This window comes from Mesitornis unicolor, unplaced genomic scaffold, assembly GCF_000695765.1.
Source record: "Mesitornis unicolor isolate BGI_N332 unplaced genomic scaffold, ASM69576v1 scaffold32233, whole genome shotgun sequence".
NCBI lineage: Eukaryota > Metazoa > Chordata > Aves > Mesitornithiformes > Mesitornithidae > Mesitornis > Mesitornis unicolor.
The window spans coordinates 7041-22423 of record NW_010175860.1 but is presented as its reverse complement, the minus strand read 5'-3'; the positions used below and the strand labels follow the sequence as shown (position 1 = coordinate 22423).

Below are 15383 nucleotides of genomic sequence, written 5' to 3'. Positions count from 1 at the left end.
AGGCAATATGGGGATTCTCTTTTCGTGCACAGAAAATTCACCTCAGATGTATCTAAGTGCTAATAGAAACTGATGTAGTGAAAGACCTCTTCATGTAAATGCCAATTAATTCTTCAAACATAACAATGTATGTGTACATAATTGTACATAAGGAGTCAGCCAAGGTTTTGGCATGAAGTTAGACACCAAAAGTCACTGCTACACAAACAACATTTACCATAGTAAGGAAAATTCTGTTTTGCTTCGTAGTTTCCGTCAGAAGATTTGAATCTGGAGTTGGAGCAAACCCTGGACAGTGGCTCTGACAGTGGCCAGGGCAGCTGTGAAACGGCCTCTCCTGGCCGCTGCGGCAAGGACACGGCGTCTCTGGAGGACAGAGGTCTGTGGTGTTTGTTTTGTAAATACCTGCTCAGGAGCTTGGCTTTGCTTCACCCCTAAGCATCCAAACTGCTTATTTTTTCTGCTCACATTGTGAGCAGACGTCTGTCAATCTCTGAAAAGTGTCTTTTGAGGTGCAGAGAGGGAAATAGTAAGTGGTATGTGAGTGTCCTAATCACTTATTTCCTTTCTTTTTATGATTTGTTTAACCTGTGTAGTTAGTTCGTTACTGTGGCTTTTATTACTATTTCAAGGCAAGTCACTGTCCATGAAGATTTTTCAGCTTTGCCCTTTTTTTAAAGGTGAAAAACCTATAATATCAAGTTGTGTTAATGATGTACTGCACTACAGGAAGAGCTGGGTTTTGAGAACTTGACTTCAAGCTGATTTGCTGCAGATGTTGACATCTGTGAAATTCAACAGATATGTAACATATTTAACTGATTGATTCTATTAACTTGTGGAATTTTCCTCTCCGTAGTGCACATAATTTCTTTAATATGTTTTGACAGATTCAGAGGAAGAGATTTTTGTACGTAAAAAGGCAAAAGGCAAGAAGGTGCTTCAGGACAGTGAGAGTGAAGATGGAGAGGATGATGGCTCCTTTGTGCAGAACGATGCTCTGGGTGGAGACAAGGAAAATGAAGAGGAAAAAGAGAACATTACTGCCCAGAGAAATAAGAAATCCCATCGGATTCGCCTGGGTCTGTTAGACAGCGACGACAGCGACACTGGGGACCGACTGCAGATTGAAAACCTTGAAACAAAGAGAAAGGCTGGCTTGTCTGAGAATGAGTTGGAAGAGGAGAGACCCCTAAAATCGGGGAAGAAGTTCAGGAAACATAAAGAGCATAATGGTGATTCTGAAGAAGAGACAGCAAAAAGAGCTGTAGGAAAATCCAGAAGAAGGAAGGAGAAGGAGAGAAGAATTGAGTTGCTTAAAAGACTGAAGAAGGAAAAGAAGCCTCCAGCAGAGGTATGTGTTTTGGTAGGGAATCTCAGATGTTTTCTCAACTAAGTTATGTTTATTTCTGCGTTTGGATGTGATGTTTCAGTGCTTCAGCATTGCCGGTGCCCACGTTCCTACTGCAGGCGCTGGATAAGTCCCCAGCTTCATCTGCAGAGAAAGTAGAGACCCTCAGCCTTGATGATTGAACGTCAGCGCGTGTTGAGCCAGGCAGAAACTCTCTGGGTTTGTTGTGTGCACAAACGGCTCTGGTTGTGTTTGAGCTTTTCTCTGCGTTGCTGTGCAAGTTCACAGAATCCCAAACCGTCAGGGATTGGAAGGGACCTCCAAAGCTCATCCAGTCCAATCCCCCTGCCGGAGCAGGAACACCCGGATGAGGTTGCACAGGAAGGCGTCCAGGCGGGTTTTGAATGTCTGCAGAGAAGGAGACTCCACAACCTGTCTGGGCAGCCTGGGCCAGGGCTCTGTCACCCTCACTGAGAAGAAGTTTCTTCTCCAATTGAAGTGGAACCTCCTGTGTTCCAGTTTGTGTCCATTCCTGGAGGAAGCTTTGGGCTGTTCTCAGATTGGGATTCAGGTCTAAAGAAGTGGCTGCTTGGGAGGCTGGATATTGTTGCTACTTATAAAATCATATTTCAAGTGATAATTTATTCTCTCTGGGCCATTTTAGTCTTCAGTAATTGTTGAACTTTCCTGCTTATCATAGCTGTAGGGAGCACTGCTCCGTGAGTTACCTCATAGTGAATATGACAGCTTACAGGACACACAGCGTGCTGGATTTAAGATGACGTGTACTTTATCTAACTTCTTTCCTTAAGACCTTTCCACAGTAATCTTAAATTGATGTCAAAGAACTGAAGGGGACTGAAATGAATTGCACAGATCCTTTATTCTTATGGCAAACAGGTTGATGGTGGCACGAGGTATCCCTTTAATGACAGTGGATGTCTTCTGGATGACAAAGAGCTCTTTGATAATGGCTTAGAAGAGGAAAACGATGACACCCCAGAGGATGGGGAGTCGATCGAATCAATACGAGCGGCAGTGAAAAACAAAGTAAAGAAATATAAGGTAATGTTTGATATTGATACGAGATTATTGGTTATAGGGGTTATTTATTGGTTTTATATAGGTTATTATTGTAAACTGAGCGTGTATTAAAGCTCTTCTGGACAATGGAGCACTTCTGCTGCTGTGAGAGGAGAGAAGGGTGCTCTGCTTTTTGCTCTTGAAGGTGGAGGGATCTTGTCCTGGACAGCACAAAGATACAGCAGAAGCTGTGGAAATCTACCAGAAGTGTTGTGTGGTGTTGGTGTCCGAGAGCACTTGCTGGTTTGGCTGGGTTTGATGGCCAGTGATGACTCTGTACAATTATTTTAGTACTTGTTTGCCCTTGGTGGTGCCCGTGTATCGAGACAAACACATGAATCTCCTTTTCTGCTCTGTAGAACAAAGAGCGCTTTTCTGAGGGGGAAGGCTACAGACACGTGTTTGATGATGAGAATGACGAGCCTGGATTAAGAGAACCAAAAAGGAAGGTAAAATATTCATCTCTTTACAGCTCCCCATTATTGTCTCAAACACTTTTTACGTGCACGCTGTCCGGTGTTTGTGTTGATTTGCTATTTTAAATATTTATTTTTTAGCTGGCTGCTGTATTTTGACTTAATGTTTGTTTAAAAGGGAAGAATAAGCTATTTAAAAAGTGTAGCTAGGGTCCCATATTTTGTTTTCTGACCAGAAGCCAATTCTTTTCTTTCCTTAAGGAGCGGAAAGCAGCCAGGTTAAGTAAAGAAGCCATTAAACAGCTACATAGTGAGACCCAGCGACTTATTAGAGGTAAAACTTGAATTCTTTGTATGTAGAGGGGTATAAACTATTAAGAAATTGAAAGAATTTACCCAAAAGGCCAGAGCCTTCTTTGACCTAGCATGAATTTGGGTCTGCAAGGTGCAAGACCATCTTTATTCAAGGACTTGTTAGAAGGTATCTTTGTAACTAATGAGAAACAACTCATGCTGTAAATGCTTGAGGCTGTAAACATGTGTGAAGTTAGTGGAATATTTAGAGTTTCACAGGCAAGTAATAAAACTGAAGCAGGTCCTGCTGTTCTGGTGCTAACATCACAGTTCATTTCGTGGTGAATCCATGGACACGCTGCAGATTTGGTCTTCAAGGCTGGTGCTGTTGGAGCTCCTTCCCCAACAGCAGCGTCTGCTGTATCCAAGTTCAACTGTGCTGATTGTGCAGAGTCGGGTGTCTTTTGCTGCGAAATGCTTGTGTCAAGCCTCTTTCTGTTTCTGGGATGATGTTTAAATTTTCCTTTCCCGCTTTTTCGGGCAGAGTCGTCTGTGTCTCTCCCGTACCACGTCCCCGAGACCAAAACCATTCACGACTTCTACAAGCGGAGACCTCGACCGCTGTGCCAAGGAAACGCCATGGCCTTGCTCAAGTAAGGACTTCAACCTTCCTCGTGTATATTTTTTTAATGAATTCTGAGGATATTCCAGCTTTGCTTTTGAGGATGACCAGACTCGTGCATGCTGCAGGCGTCGTACAACACACAACTGCTCTGTCTGCTGTCACGTCCTGTTTCTGGCTTAATTTTTGCTGTTGCTTTGACTGGAAGATTTTAGTTAGAAAACTTTCTTAGACTCCTTTAATTCCATGAACACCTCAAAATAAGGAGTGTGTCACAGTTAACGTAAGGCAATGCTGTGCTCTTAACACAGTTGTACCATTGAAGTAATTGGGGCCTAATAGTAACCCCAGATGAAGGAAAATGCTCATGCAAAGTTACTTTAATGTGATTTAGACTGGACCACAACATTTTACTTGGACTATTTATGCTTCTGAGTAATGTGTAGTGAAATACTTAAGCCACTGCTGTCACAAAACCTCTTGGGAATTTTATACCGTGGTCATGTAACTGGTACAGACTGGACACTGCTCTACACTTCAGCTTCCTTATCTCCTCAAATGAGGTTTTCCAGACTTCTGTCTCCTTATCCCTTACCTCTTCCTACAAATTAATGGCAATAATTAGAAAATTATTTCTCTCTGAGTTCATTCTCAACCTCTTTTCCCCTTCCACAACAGCCATGGGTGATGTATTTCTTTCTGCCCTCGTTAGGTCCACCAAATACCAGCTGTCCCTAGAAGAAGACTCTGCAGACACGAAGAGCTCGAGCACGGGTTGCAAAGACGGGCGCACTGAGGGCGATGGATCAGCAGTTAACGAAGCAGCAACGAGCCTTGGCAGAGAGGTTGGTGCTGCTGCGAACAAACCTGCTGATGTGGGGAAGAACGTGACAGAAAACTGTGCTGAAGAGCCCAGTGGTGATGCTCACACAGCTCAGACTGATACAACGGAGACTAATGCGAAACAGCAGCGTGCGGACCCCCTAAGCACTGCTTGTAGTGAACAAAAGGAGAAGGAAGCTCCTCCAGCAAGTGGAGGAGATGCCCTTGAGCAAAGAGATGAGACAGCACCAGGCTTAGATGGTGAAAAAAGCAACCAACAAGGGCCTGGGCTGGGGGCACAGCCTGAAAAAGCGAAGAAGTCCAAGCTGGATAAACTGCGTGAGCTGGGAGTGGACTTGTCCATCACACCACGGATCTGCTCCAGCAACGAATCCTTCATAAACCTCGATGAATCTGATTCCAATAAAGGTATTGCTTTTACTGTTGTCACCCTGGCATAGCTGTCCAAGGAAGCAGTGTTAACCTGACTGTAACAGGAAAAGCCTCACTAGTGTGGGTTCTTTGGTTAACGTTGATGTCCACTGGGGCTGGTGCTTAGAAAGGAGGTTCTTAGGGCTGAGTGTTTGAAAGCTTGAAGGAGCTCTCCGTGATAACTATTTAATGATGAATGATTTATCTCCATTTTGCTGGAGTGAATTGTGTTGGTACTTAAAGCACATGGGAGCACTTTTTCCAAATTGATTCAAAACGAGCATGCAGTAATATCTGGAACAGAGCTGGCCTGTGTTTCGGGGCGATTGCCGCTGTAGGTTTAGGGTTTTTAACTGACTTCCTTGAAAAAGTAAAGACCGACTCTCGAGATTTTAACACTCAATACTTTTAAATGCTACGAAATGATATGAAAATGAATTTAGTTTGCATTTTTAAATGAAATTAATGTGTCCTTAAAGAACTGGAAGCCCTGAAAGCACGTTTCTTGAAGCACACTCTCAAAGCGTCCAAACCCAAAGCTGAACGGAGCATAAGCATGAGCATTATTCGTAAGGAGACGACCTCTGAAGGGAAGGAGGAGCTGCGAGCGGACGTGGTACCAGTGGTGCTGGCTGCTGAGAGCCTGGAGGAAGCGGTGCACACCAAGCCAGGTCGGTTTAGGAGGAGGAGTGATGATGGTTGTGTTGGAAAACACTTTGTCTTGTGCATCTGCACCCAAATTTGTATAAATGTATATCCACACTGTTGGTTTCCATCTGTTTTACATCTCTGAATGCAACTCTTCATGTGAGCTGTTACCATTGATTATATCTCTCATGCTTCCTGACTTCTGTCCTGCAGTTTCTAATAGAATTGTATATATCTGCAAACAAAAATACACCTGGAACATGACTCCCCCATAGCATCCATTAAAAGAAATGGATCATTTGGCTGGTTCTACGGGCATGTGTTATTTTTATCTGCTCTTCATTATTTCATGTGTGTAGCACATCTGCCCATGGCGACTGGATGCTCTTGTTCCCAAAAGGCTCAGCGCAGAGGCAGAGCCTGTTCTCATTTGGAGGAGAATGAGGAATCTTGATAATTCATGAGACTGTGTGGTCTCTAAATTGAGCTCATTGAAACCAACTGCTCTGGCTCTTAGAGCTGGCAGAGCAATTAATAAAAGTGTTTAATCCCAAGGAAATTTTTAATTCCCACTTTATGTGTAGTTATGTTAGATCAGATGCTTGAAGGCAGCGACGTCAAGGATTCGCTGCAGCACACCTAATGTGTTTGTTTACTCATTTCTGCCCAGGTGAAAAGCTGCAGATGCTGAAGGCGAAGCTCCAGGAGGCCATGAAGCTGCGCAGGACCGAGGAGCGCCAGAAGCGGCAAGCGTTGTTCAAGCTGGATAACGAGGAGGTGCTGGAGGAGGAGGAGGAGGAGGAAGAGATGACAGATGAGTCTGAGGAAGAGGAGGAGGAAGGAGAAGAAGAAGGAGAAGAGGAAGAAGAAGAAGAAGGCAGTGATGAGGTCTGTATGCAACATTTTTACCTAACCTGGTCAGCTTCTTAATTCTGTGTCTCCCCAATTAAATCAGATTTGTACAAGTCTCTCAGCTTCATCCTCTGCATGTTTTAAAACACTTTCTTGGAAAGCTTGCAGTGAAGGTGGCAGATCCAAGCAATGATCACCGTGTCTCTGCTGTGTCTGGGGGTGTTTTCTAGAACGTGGAATTTCTGCTTGGGGAGGCAGAGGAAGATAACGAAGATACAGAGGAGAAACACCTTGAAGATGGCGATAAAGAAATGGACAAAGAATCGATTGATGGAGAAAAGCTGGAGAAATCCGTGCACTGTGATTCTGTTCCCAAACCACCTTCAACAGAGTCGACGTTGATGCTTTTTAAGGACAGCTCCTCCAAAATGGGGTAAACAACCCAAGCTTTAAAAACGGTGCCTGAGCAGTTTTAAAACCAATCAGGACACGTAGATGTGTTGATTTAAAGCATTACTTATAAGTAACTTTCCTGTCTCGTTTCAGTAGTTACATGTGCATTCATGTATATTTTCTTTTAAAAAACTTAGGCTGTTGCTTAGTGGAAGAATCCATTTCTTGCTCAAAGTGCACTAGATGTGTTTTTGTCTTACCTTGGTTTTTTGCAAGTAGCTTTGACAGACAATAGCGATTCATCTTGTATATATTGACAAATACACTTTTTATTTAATGCATTGCAGATATTCTCTTCCTGATGAGAAACCTGAAATGGAAGAAGCAGCAGACAAAGGCCCTACCAAGTTAGGTACAGTGCAACTCTTTTATAGCTGGCACGGTTCTCACGTGGCACGTGTAGAAGGTTTGGGGTTGGTATTCAATGGTGTTACTTTATCACCTGTATAGTTGTACAACGTGATTATAAAACAAGTGAGAGGGTTTGAATAAAGTAGAGAAAAATAAAGTTCAAAGTGATACTGGAAAAAATACAGAAACAATGAGAAATCAGTAAGATGAAAGTCAGTGAAAAAGTGCAATGCACATCCTCTGTGAAGAAAGAAATCCAAGATGAGCACAAAATAATGGGTTTTTAGCAAGGTGTCAGTGTTGCAAACACTACCTTGGGGTTTTACTGGATCACAAAAAGAGAAGTTAAGCACTGTGTGTATTTTATTTTCTTTTCCCAGACGATGATGATTCGTTTTCTCTCCCAACGCTGGCCAAAGAGAACAGCCACAACAGCAGCTTCGAGCTGATCGGCTCCATGATCCCCTCCTATCAGCCCTGCAACAAGCAGATGTCGCGCGGGGGCAACTTCTTGTCCGCAGCCGGGGGGTTCAGGTCGCCTTCCCCAGGCTTTTTCAAAACCAGCTTTCTCAGCTCTGCTTCCAAGGTAAAGCTCTGTCCCATTCCAGTCCTGCAGTAACACAATGGGCAGAGAATAAATGTGTTTTATCCTGGCTGTCAGATCCGGCAGAAAAATGATGGCAGAAGAAGGCATCTAGAGAAATACTTTAATATGAGAAAGATTTCGGAGTGTAAAATGTCACCACGTTGGAATGGATAAAAATGACATTATGAAAACTTACATTCAAAAACACCAAAGAAAATATGCTATAACCTGCTTTTGGTATCTAAAATGTGCACATAGTACATATTTTTTTAAGTCTACTTACATGGGCTGCACAACATCTGATAGCAGTGAACTCTGGTGATTTATCAGAGCGGTGTGGACACGCTTGACTCCTGCACGGTGTTAATCCTTTAAAATAGCTTCAGTGTTTCATCCCATTCTTGCTTTTGGCTTCCAGGATTGCAGAACCAATAACCTGTGTATTGTTACATCCCTTTGACCAGAGCTCGGGAAAGACGTCTGAGCCCTCCCTCCCCATAGAGGATTCCCAGGACCTGTACAACGCCTCTCCTGAGCCCAAGAGTTTATTTCCCAGCACTGGGGAGTCACAATTTCAGTTTTCTCTGGAAGACGACACTCAGAGCCAGCTGCTTGATGCAGATGGGTAGGTAGGGGTGTAAAGGGTGGCGTTTTGAGCCCTTGGTCAGATATAAGACGTACGGATAAGCAAGGCTTTTCTAACTACAGCTTTTCTTTCAGGTTCTTGAATGTTGGGCAGCACAGGAGCAAATACCAGTCCTCGAAGCATCAGCTGCCTCTGGCCAGCATGGACGAGAATGCCATGGATGCCAACATGGACGAGTTGCTGGACCTGTGTTCTGGGCAGTTCAGCGGCCGAGCCGAACATGCGTCAAACAGCAGCAGCAACAAAAAGCAGAACATGGAAGAACTGCTCAATCTGTGCTCAGGAAAGTTCGTGTCCCAGAGTACGTCCCGAGTTCTGTTTTCAGCTTTGCTGCTTACTTGATTTATAAGCTTTGTGCTACGGTACCCTTTAGTTCTGGGCATTAATGCAGGACGTGGAACTTCAGAGAGCTCTAAAAATGTGTTGCCTCTGTGGAAGGATGTGAGCCATCCTTTCTGAGATGCTCTCTACATTTTAAGAATAGAAATGTAGCTGTCTAAGTTGCCATCTTACTACTTTTTGTAGCAGGCTCTCCAACGTGGGCGTCTTCAGTGTCTTCCAAGGCAGAAAAAGACAGCGACATCGAGGATCCAATGGCAGAAGCTCTGGCACTTTGCTCAGGCTCCTTTCCCACGGACAGGTTAGCATTACTCTTCCTAAGATTTACAAATTTTTAAAGTAATTGTTTTCCCCTTAATGTGTTTTCTTGTTCAACGTCAATTGGAACTCCTGTAAGTAAGTGTGGTCTGGTTTGGAGATGAAGGGAAGGAATATTGCAAATTGCTCAGCAGTCACTTTCTCAATCAGCAGTTTATTCAGCTACCATGGAGGGAAACTCTTTGTCTTTCACTGAAAGGGAAAGAAATGTTGAAAAATGGTCAACAAACTGAGAAAAGGTTGTTAAAATGTAAGAGTTTGGGTTCTGTTCCGGGCTGTTGCCAACAGGAACCATAACCAAATGTGAGCCGGATGCTGGCATTTTCCCATTGCTGAAACTGGAAAGGTGTGTGGCTGTGTGATGAGAGCATAATGAGGCTCAAATGTTAGGAGATCCAGGAGGAATTTGAGAGGGGAGCAAATTTGGGATTTAAAACTCGCCCCATGGTTTCTGCAAGTGAAGACCTGGAGTCTTAAAAAGTCAGTGCTGACGGGGTGTGGGCAGCTGAAGCTAAACGCTGTGAGCGACCTCAGCTCTTTGGGCACGCACAGGTAATCGCTTGAGAGCAGCTCACGATGGTTGAGGTCTTGCCTTGAACCCCTGCAAAGCCATCATTGGGGGTGAAACAGAAACGTGTGGGTTTCTCATTCACTTTTCCCCTAGGGAAGAGGAAGATGAGGAGGAGCAAGAAGAATTTGGTGATTTTCGGCTTTTAACAGATGACAACGCCTTTGACAGCGAAGAGGTACGAGCTGACGGAGCAAAGCAGCTGCTGCAGCATTCTCAGAACTGCATTTATCTACTTGGTTTTTTAATATAACCATCAGTGCAAAGTATTGTAACCTCCAGAGCAAGTTACTGAAACATTTCTAAGAGCAACTTTTGGATCACTTAAAAAGTCCACGCAATATAATAATGTACGGGATAAAGCATCTCTGAAGAGTCTGTGGTGTTTTGCTCTGTGTTTGACTGAAGAACAGAATAAACTCATTACAGTGCAGTCTGCTTTCAGAAATTCCTCGATTTCTGAGCACTTTCTCTTTGACAGGATGAAAAAAGTGGAGACGATGATCCTGAAGAAGCAGAAGCAAGCGATGAAGAAGAGGAACTGCTGAGGCACAGGCAGGGCTTGAAGAAGAAGCTGTAAGTGCATCTTTGTGTCGTAATTGCCCGACAGAATAGGAAATTAGCAGCACGAGAAATTCAGTCATTCCTTCCCCAGCATTAGTAGCTGATGTCTGTACAGCGTTGGCTCAGGTTGTGGTGGGCTATAGAGGATTTCCATTATAGATGGAAATAAAAATGCCTCGCTGAAAGCAATGCAGCGTGTTTTGGGCCAAAATTACTCAGTAATTTTAAAAATTCTTTAAAAAATTAAAGATGAATTGTAATTTCTCCTTAGGATATGTGTTGACTTTATGCCAAAAGATAAATCTTGCTTTCAGCAGATTTGTGTGATGATTATTGGTCTATGGGACTGATTTCTGTTCGTGTTCTTCTACAGAAAACTGCAGGATTTCATGGAGGATGAGGCAGAGCTGTCAGGGAGCGACGTGGGAAGCGACGATGAATACGACAGCGAAGACCTGAACGAATACGAGGAAGAGATTATTGATGAGGAACTCCCCAACGAAGTGGAACTGGAAAATCAGATACAGAAATTTCACATGTCAGTGCTGGTATTGCTGTATGTGTTTGTGTGTGAAGTCACGGCACTCAGATGTAATCCAGATTGACCTCTCCCTCTGCTGTGTGGACAGGAAGGCGATGCTTGACGATGACAAGCGGCAGCTGCGCCTGTACCAGGAGCGGTACCTGGCGGATGGGGACCTGCACAGCGATGGCCCTGGCAGGACCAGGAGGTTCCGGTGGAAAAACATAGGTGCTTTTCTGATCCGTGGTGGGAAACACTGAAAAGAGAGAGTGTGTCTGTGTGTGTGTGTGTGTGTGTGTGTGTGTGGAATAGCGCTCAGTAGAAGCAAATGAAGTCTTTCAGAAATAAATTGGGGTTGGAGGGTGGCTCTAGAATCTGCATATTTTATGCCTTTCTTAAAATTGATGGCTATTCTTTTATCCTTTGTCTAGATTATGCTTCGCAGGTCGACTTGTTTCAGAAGGATTCGGATAACGATGATGAGGATGAGCAGTTTGATGAGACGGAAGCGAACTGGAGGAAAGAGCGATTTGAACGAGAGCGGTGGCTCCGTGAGCAGGTATGGGTCAGCTTCAGGAAAGACGCCTTGCTCAGTCTTTGTACCATGGCTGGATGTGAAACTGTTAACTCCTCAAGTTAAACTCTGGAGAAAATACCATTCACAAACGTATCTTTGGTTTTCACCATGAATTCTGCCCTTTCTCCAAGTATTGTGCAGACAGAAGCTAATTCAGAAGGGAGAGGTTAAACATCTGTGTTCTGAAATAACGCAGTTTAAAGCTGGGATAAGTCTGACACTGGGAGCACGAGTTCATGTTTCAGAAGTTTCAGTATTGGGTCAGCTTTGTCAGCTGCATGAGATAGCACAGGTCCATTAATAACATGAGGATGATAATGTATCCAAGAAATTGCAGTAAACTTCTATGGTAGAAAGCGAATAAAGTCCATTAATTTACATAACGAAAGGACTCGATCTAAGTAATCCTGAATGAAATGTTCTTACCATGAACTTTTTCAGTTTAACAAAGTATCTTCTCTCTGATACAGAAGGAAAAAACCAAAGAGCAGGAGGAGGAGGAGGAGATTGGTGAGGACAGCCAGTTCATGAAACTCGCTAAAAAAGTAACTGCCAAGTCCCTGCAGAAGAAAGGTAACCTTGCTTTTATTGAAGTGACAGTCAAATGAGGGAGAGCTTAACTTGCAGGCGTCACCCGTGGACAGTGCTTGCTGTTGATTCTAAGTTGTTTGATATCAAGTTGTTACTTCAAATGCAGTTCAGAAAGTGACGTTTCCTCTCTGTCCCTGCCAGCAAACCCCGCGGTAGCGGTTCCAGACACGACCCTGCTGCCCAGGAACCCCTTTGAGGCCTTCAGACCCGCTGGTGACGTCCAGGTTGGTGGTGGTGGTGGTGGTGGTGGTGCTGTGATGGTTGGTGATGGTGTTTCCAAACCGCAGCTGTAAACCCAGCAGCTGACCCTGCATTCAACCCATTTCTGGTCCTTACGGTTGTAACATTCTAGTAGTCATTTCTATTCAGAGTAACCTACTACAGGAGCTGTCTTGTTCGTGTGGGTGGTTTAACGCAGCGTTTCTTTATTCTCCAGATAAAAAATGGGTCTCTCCTGAACAGACCTAAAGCCGTCCTCGAGAAACTCGCAGCCATGTCGGATCTTAACCCCAACGCGCCTCGAAACTCAAGGAATTTTGTCTTCCATACGCTTTCCCCAGACAAGAACGAAGAGGCAAAGGAGAAATCAAAACTCCAGGTAGGATTTGTGTGCAGTGGGCTGTGTGGATTACTTACACGTACGGACACTGAGCGCTGCCGAGTAAAGAGCAATGCGGTTTTAAATATTCTCCAGGGTTTCCTAGTGTGTGCTTTCACACCAGAGAATTCTCTCGTAACTCAGAGATTCGCTGTATTCCCATGTATCCTATCCCTGTAGGTGAAGAAGAGGGGTCCCACCGCCGTGATCACGTCCCAGGCCAAACGGCCCAGGGCAGAAAGCGCAGAGGAAACCCCTCGAAGCCGAAGCATTTTCCAGTACCTGGAGAGCTGAGTGGTTCTGCTCGGGGCCAGAGGCTGAATCCCCTCTGCCAGTCGTGGTTTGTTTCACCAGCACTCACACATACTTCTGCTTCACGAGATCCAGTGATGTCCAGGCAACGGCCTGGTTTATTTATTCCCCTTTGCTTTTTCCCAGTGCTCCATGGCAAACGAGAGCACAAAACCCAGGCTTGGTTTGCAGTGAATTGGTAACTTGGTCTGTCCCCAGCATTAAGGAAACAACACTACTGTAACTCCACGTGTTCCAATGGTATTGGTTTCGTCTGAAAATGCTGTTGATGTGACAGATCTACACAGAAATGCCCCTGTTAGCTTAAAGCACGGGTAAAGGAGGTCATTTCTGCAGGTTTGGGTAAGAGAAAAGCACTGTTAACTACGTACAAGGGTAGCTATGGCTCCCTCCAATGTCCTCTTCTCTCCTGTCCACCATTTGTTCGCTTGACATTTTAAGAAGCTCTAATTTATACTTGAAACGGGTACTTTAAAAAAGGTCCCGGTCTTCTGAGGCAGTGTGGTAAAGATTTCTTTCCAAGTTTTTATTGCTGTTTATATTCTTATTCTTTATATGCCTGCTGAATGTATGTGTGGAGAGGGAAGGATGCGGATGACAGATGTGGGAGAGGACAGGGAGGTGTAGGGGGGGGTTATTTGCTGGCTTGGGGGCAGTTGTCTGGTTTGTAAACTCTTAAATTCTGTTGTTTCCATGCAAGCTGCACCCATCCAGAAAGAAATCCAATTCTGACCAGTTAGGGAATGAGGAAACTGGGTGATTACGAACCATCATTCACAACAACTCTGCTTAAACTTATTTTTTCCTGCTGTTTAGTAACTTGAGGGACAACATAGAGCGTTTCTGACATCTCTGGTTCCATGGTGCATGTGGTGAAGTAGAGACCAGGTCGTGCTGCTCTGTGGGGTTCAGTGTCATTCAGGACTCGTTGTCTCCTGCTCTGGCTGCAGCCTCTGGAGAAGTTTGATCCTGAACTGTAAATTTTGTAACATCAGACGCATCCGCCTGGTGTGCGACGTGTAAAATATTGTACTGTATATTATGTTTATAAGGAATTATGGTACTAACTGGAGTGCAATTCTACAATAAACCGTTTTTAATTGTGGAGGCGGTTGGAGCTGATCTATGGGATCGAACTCAGTCGTATGGGGGGTTTTCTTCCCAAATATTTGTCTCTCTCTGTCTCTTTTTTCATTGCTGCTTTCCTGTTGTAGCCACAGCTGAGCCCTTCACTAGGAGCAGCTGCAATAATACTGCAATGCAACAACCCCTGTGTTTATTGGAGAGAAATTCTCAGCTCCTCAAGACTTCCACTGAAGTTTACTTAAAATTCCTGGCCCTAAAAATACGCTGCATTTTGCTGCTTCAATAGTTTTGGGTTCTTCAGTTCCTAGCCAAAACTTCCTTCATCGTTGAAGTGTTCCTGTTTCAGTTCCTTGTGGCAATTCTGAGTGATCCTGGATTTGGGGTGAGAGGTTTAGGGATGGTCACTTATCAGATGTTTCATGAAGAACAAGATGAGATATCCAAATACCCAGTTAATTCCCCATCACGCTGTTTGCACTGATGTCTAAGTTGTATTAATTCAGCACAGATTTACTGGACAAAACCCTTTGAAGCTGCAGAACTCAGCGTCTTCTGATTTTGCTGATGCTGCCTGCCACTAGAGAGCAGCAAGAGAATGCTCCTCCTCTTGTGATAAATTTTGAGCTATTCGCTGACTCAAGGTGAAATTCTTACTGTTTTCCATGCTCTGTGGCTGTGCAAAGGATTAAATTGATACAGATTTGTATTGCTGCATTTCTGCAATAGAAGGAGGTGGCTTGAAGAGCATCTTTAGTGTCTCAGTGGCCTCTCCTCAGCATGTGCCAGCCGTAAGGGTGGCGTTTGTTTCGCTTTCCCTTCAGGATTTTCCCCTTAAAATACGTTTTGCTTGTTCCAGAGCCAGGAATTGGAAAATATCATTGGGCCTGAGGAGCTCCTAAACTGAAATACATCGACTGGGAACATTTCTGGCTGTTGCTGTTCAACCACTTCCCTCCTGCAGCCCGTCAGGAGTGTGGGGTTTGCTAAAACACGACTTTGCACCCCAGAAGTGCTGTGCGGGGGTGTCCTCTATGCTGTGCATGGGGCCAGGGGCAGGTTTTGCAGAAGCTGAAATTTTGGTAAAGGGAGGGAACCACACATGGGGATGCTGCTGCTGCTGCTGCTCCTTGCACCAGCATCCTCCATCCTCCCAATGCGCCCAGAGCTGCTCCCCTGTGCCCCCATCTGTGCCCTGATCCCCTCTGGTCCATCCCCTCCTGCCCCGTCTGGCACATCCACGCAGCTTCACCTCCTCATTTTCAGGTATCGATTCCTCTCACCCCTCCTGGTACCGAGGTGCTGTGCGGTGCTGATGGGGAGAAAATCCCCCCTGTTGAAGCTGGAGAGGTCT

General features: G+C 44.6%; 1 protein-coding gene across 1 annotated transcript; it reads left to right on the top strand.

The window, feature by feature from the left end:
* Positions 1–890: 890 nt before the first annotated feature.
* CLSPN (claspin) lies at positions 891–12928 on the top strand (the record flags this gene model as incomplete). Its single annotated transcript, XM_010181566.1, has 23 exons — positions 891–1354; positions 2228–2416; positions 2794–2883; positions 3112–3184; positions 3689–3797; positions 4479–5017; positions 5500–5691; positions 6339–6556; positions 6775–6953; positions 7261–7325; positions 7705–7910; positions 8375–8535; positions 8631–8857; positions 9085–9196; positions 9878–9959; positions 10263–10357; positions 10719–10883; positions 10975–11096; positions 11300–11427; positions 11916–12018; positions 12178–12260; positions 12473–12634; positions 12815–12928. Coding segments are annotated over 23 exons (3878 nt in total), but the record flags the coding sequence as incomplete, so codon positions are not given.
* Positions 12929–15383: the final 2455 nt, after the last annotated feature.